At 43.7% G+C, this 3,320-nt stretch overlaps 1 protein-coding gene across 1 annotated transcript; it reads left to right on the top strand.

Moving 5' to 3' along the window:
• Positions 1–345: 345 nt before the first annotated feature.
• On the top strand, positions 346–1,302 carry LOC100473542 (olfactory receptor 1052). Its single transcript, XM_002922695.1, has one exon. It carries the CDS (start codon positions 346–348, stop codon positions 1,300–1,302), a length of 957 nt encoding a protein of 318 aa, XP_002922741.1.
• The last annotated feature ends 2,018 nt before the right edge of the window (positions 1,303–3,320 follow it).

Below are 3,320 nucleotides of genomic sequence, written 5' to 3'. Positions count from 1 at the left end.
ACTGTGTCCCAGACATTCAGATATTTTACATTCATTTTTTTCATTTAGGCCATGCAGCAATCCTGAAAAGTAGGCATATTTTCTTCATTTCATGATGAGAAAACTAAAGCTCATCGATATAGCTTATCTAAGGATACACAACCAGTTAGTGCCATAATCAGAATTAGGACTCAGGTCTGTTGGACTTCACAGTTCATGTCCTTTCCACTATGCACAATGCTTCCCATTAGCTTCTTGTGAAAGAAGACTTATACTTGCCTATATTCTCCCTCATCGTCCTATGCACAATGGTGGACATGCTCAGATAATTCCTGTTTGAATGATTATCATTTGTCACCTCTGCAGATGACACCTGGAGAACTAGCCCTTGCAAGTGGCAACCCCACTCCAGTTACCCAGTTCATCTTGTTGGGATTCTCCAGTTATCCAGATCTCCAGGAGCTTCTATTTGTAACCTTCCTGTTCATTTATGCCATCACGGTGTTAGGCAACCTGGGAATGATGGCGCTCATCTTCACGGACTCCCGTCTCCATAGCCCCATGTATTTCTTCCTCAGTGTCCTCTCTTTTCTTGATATTTGTTACTCTTCTGTAGTCACACCCAAGCTCTTAGCCAACTTCCTGGCCTCTGACAAGACCATCTCTTTCGAGGGCTGTGTGGTCCAGCTGACCTTCTTTGTGGTGCATGTGACAGCTGAGAGCTTCCTACTGGCCTCCATGGCCTACGACCGCTTCGTGGCCATCTGCCAACCCCTCCATTACAGTTTGGTCATGACCAAGGAGACCTGTCTCCAGCTGGTAGCTGCTTCCTATGCATTTGGTGGCGCCAACTCTGTTATCCAGACTGGGAATGTCTTTGCTCTGCCTTTCTGTGGGCCCAACCAGGTAACACACTACTTCTGTGACATCCCACCCCTTCTCCGTCTGGCTTGTGCCAACACAGCCACAGCAGGAGTGGTCCTCTATATCTTCTCTGCTCTGGTTACCCTTCTGCCTGCTGCAGTCATCCTCACCTCCTACAGCTTGGTCTTGGTGGCCATTGGGAGGATGCGCTCAGCAGCTGGACGGGAAAAAGCCCTCTCCACCTGTGCCTCCCACTTCCTGGCCATTGCCATTTTCTATGGCACTGTAGTTTTCACCTATGTCCAGCCTCATGGATCCACTGATACCTATGGTCAAATAGTGTCCGTGTTCTATACCATCACAATTCCCATGCTCAACCCCTTCATCTACCGCTTCCGCAACAAGGAGGTGAAGGAGGCCCTGCAGAGGAAGCTCCGGGTCAGTATCTTTCCCTGCTGAGTCCTGCAAGGTTATTTGTTGGATGAGGAATGCATAGCATCTTCCAAATCACACTGTGAATAGACCAAACAGAGAGCGGCCCTGGTTCTGAAGGAGGTGGAAGAAGTAGGGAAGGAACAGCAAATATCATTCTTTGTACAGAGAATTGCAATTTTTAAAAGCATCTTCTTATCTATTATTGTGTTGAATGTTTGCATCCATATTGTGAGGCAGTCATTTTTACAATGATTTCATTTTACAAATGAAGTGACTCAGTAAAAGTAAGTTACCTAAGGGCGCCCAGGTGGCTCAGTCGATGAGGCATCTGCCTTCAGCTCAGGTCATGATCTCAGGGTCCTGGGATTGAACCCACATGGGGCTCCCTGCTCTGCGGGAGTGTTTCTCCCCGCCGTCCTCTGCTGCTCCCCCTGCTTGAGTTCTCTCTCACTCAAATAAATAAATAAAATCTTAAAAAAAAAAAAGTTACCTAAAGCTATACAGTTAGTAAGTGAGTATTCAATATCAGGACTTCTCCACCAAAACCGGGAATATTTCTTTCACACCTGAGATTTCTTTCACACAGCTGAGTCTTCTACTGGCAGTTCATCGCAACTTCCAAGAGACATTGGACAAGAGACAGCAGAATCATTTCTGACTTAATGAGGTAGGGGTAAAGCTACAAGGGGCTCAGTTCTTTCTTGCTAGTCCCATTCCAAAAAGAAAGATGGCCGGAATAGAAGTGTCTTTATTTCTTATTGTTGCTGCATTTGCTGAGCTGCCCCATTAAACAAAACCTCAGGCTCCAGAGAGGTCTTTCCTCATACATCTATTTTCTAGCCAGAGGTGTGTACATGCCTCATAATTCTCCAGGGCCCATGTGTGCATGTGTGTGTGATATTTGCAGTTACAGCATCATATAAGATACTGTGCTTTAGGAGACCGATTTCAAAAAAATTTATATTTGGCCTAAACATCTTTAAATATACACGTAATATGGTTGGGTATGTGTGTTTTAGAGAATCACAAGAATGAAGAAGCTGAACTTGACCTAATTCAAGGCCGAGCACTGGACTGGAAGGCATGCTCTGAAACTTTCACAAAGTCCTAACCTGAGTTGAGACAGCTTCAGCCTGAGATTTTTGGCCTGAAGTCATTTAAAAGATGCTTTTTTTTCCCCATTCAGATCTACCTTAAAGGAAATTATTCTAAATATAGAAAATCTTGCTGTACAAACAGGTTTGTCACAACATCATTTTTTAAAACATAAAGTTAGAAACGACCTAAATGGTCGAAGGGGGAAAGGATTAAAGGATTCACCCCTGAGATGGGTTCTGATGTAACCAGAACAATCACTCATGTGAAGACTACATAATAACACGGAAAACAGCAGGCTGGGAAGTCCAGAGTGTGACCTCAACACTGTAACAAAAATGAGTGGCCAAAAAACCTGGAAAGAACACACAGACATGTAAATGATGGTTGCCTGAGAGTGGGAGCACAATGGGGGAAGATGTTGTCCTGTTTTTCTCAAAAATTCTCCAAAACTTTTGTACTACGCATGTTTGATTCTGATAGTTAATTCTAAAAAAGTAATAATTAAATCCTTCCAAGAAACTGAGTGGGAAAATCCCTCGCTTCTCTCTTCTTTCATTAAGCCAGTATTTGCTGAAGTTTCTCCTACGAGCCACATTCCTTTAACATATAAACAGAGTTTTCGGTACATGCCGATGACAATTGAGGTCAGAACTGGAACAGGATGGCAAAGAGTATAAATCAATCTAATTCGTTCATCTGGAGAAATATTTATGAGGCAAGCAGGTGGACCACATTGTGGTAGGACCTACCTGGATTAATAGTCAGAACAGTATCAGGTAGCCAGCTTGTGCTATAGAGAAAAATAAACCCCATCCTGTCAGTGAGTTAAGAGCATGAAGGCTTTCACCTATGAGAAAGATGAGATGGATCATGTGATTCTCCAGGGCAACTTCTATCCATCCATTATATCTGCGTCCCCTGTCATACAACACTACCATCTCAAT

This window comes from Ailuropoda melanoleuca, chromosome 16, assembly GCF_002007445.2.
Source record: "Ailuropoda melanoleuca isolate Jingjing chromosome 16, ASM200744v2, whole genome shotgun sequence".
Classification (NCBI taxonomy): domain Eukaryota; kingdom Metazoa; phylum Chordata; class Mammalia; order Carnivora; family Ursidae; genus Ailuropoda; species Ailuropoda melanoleuca.
Note: the sequence above shows the minus strand (reverse complement) of the source record. Positions and strands in the feature narration are given on the sequence as shown.

Coding starts and splice junctions, on each gene's coding strand:
- LOC100473542 (XM_002922695.1), top strand. CDS start 346: ATGACACCTGGAGAACTAGCCCTTGCAAGTGGCAACCCCACTCCAGTT.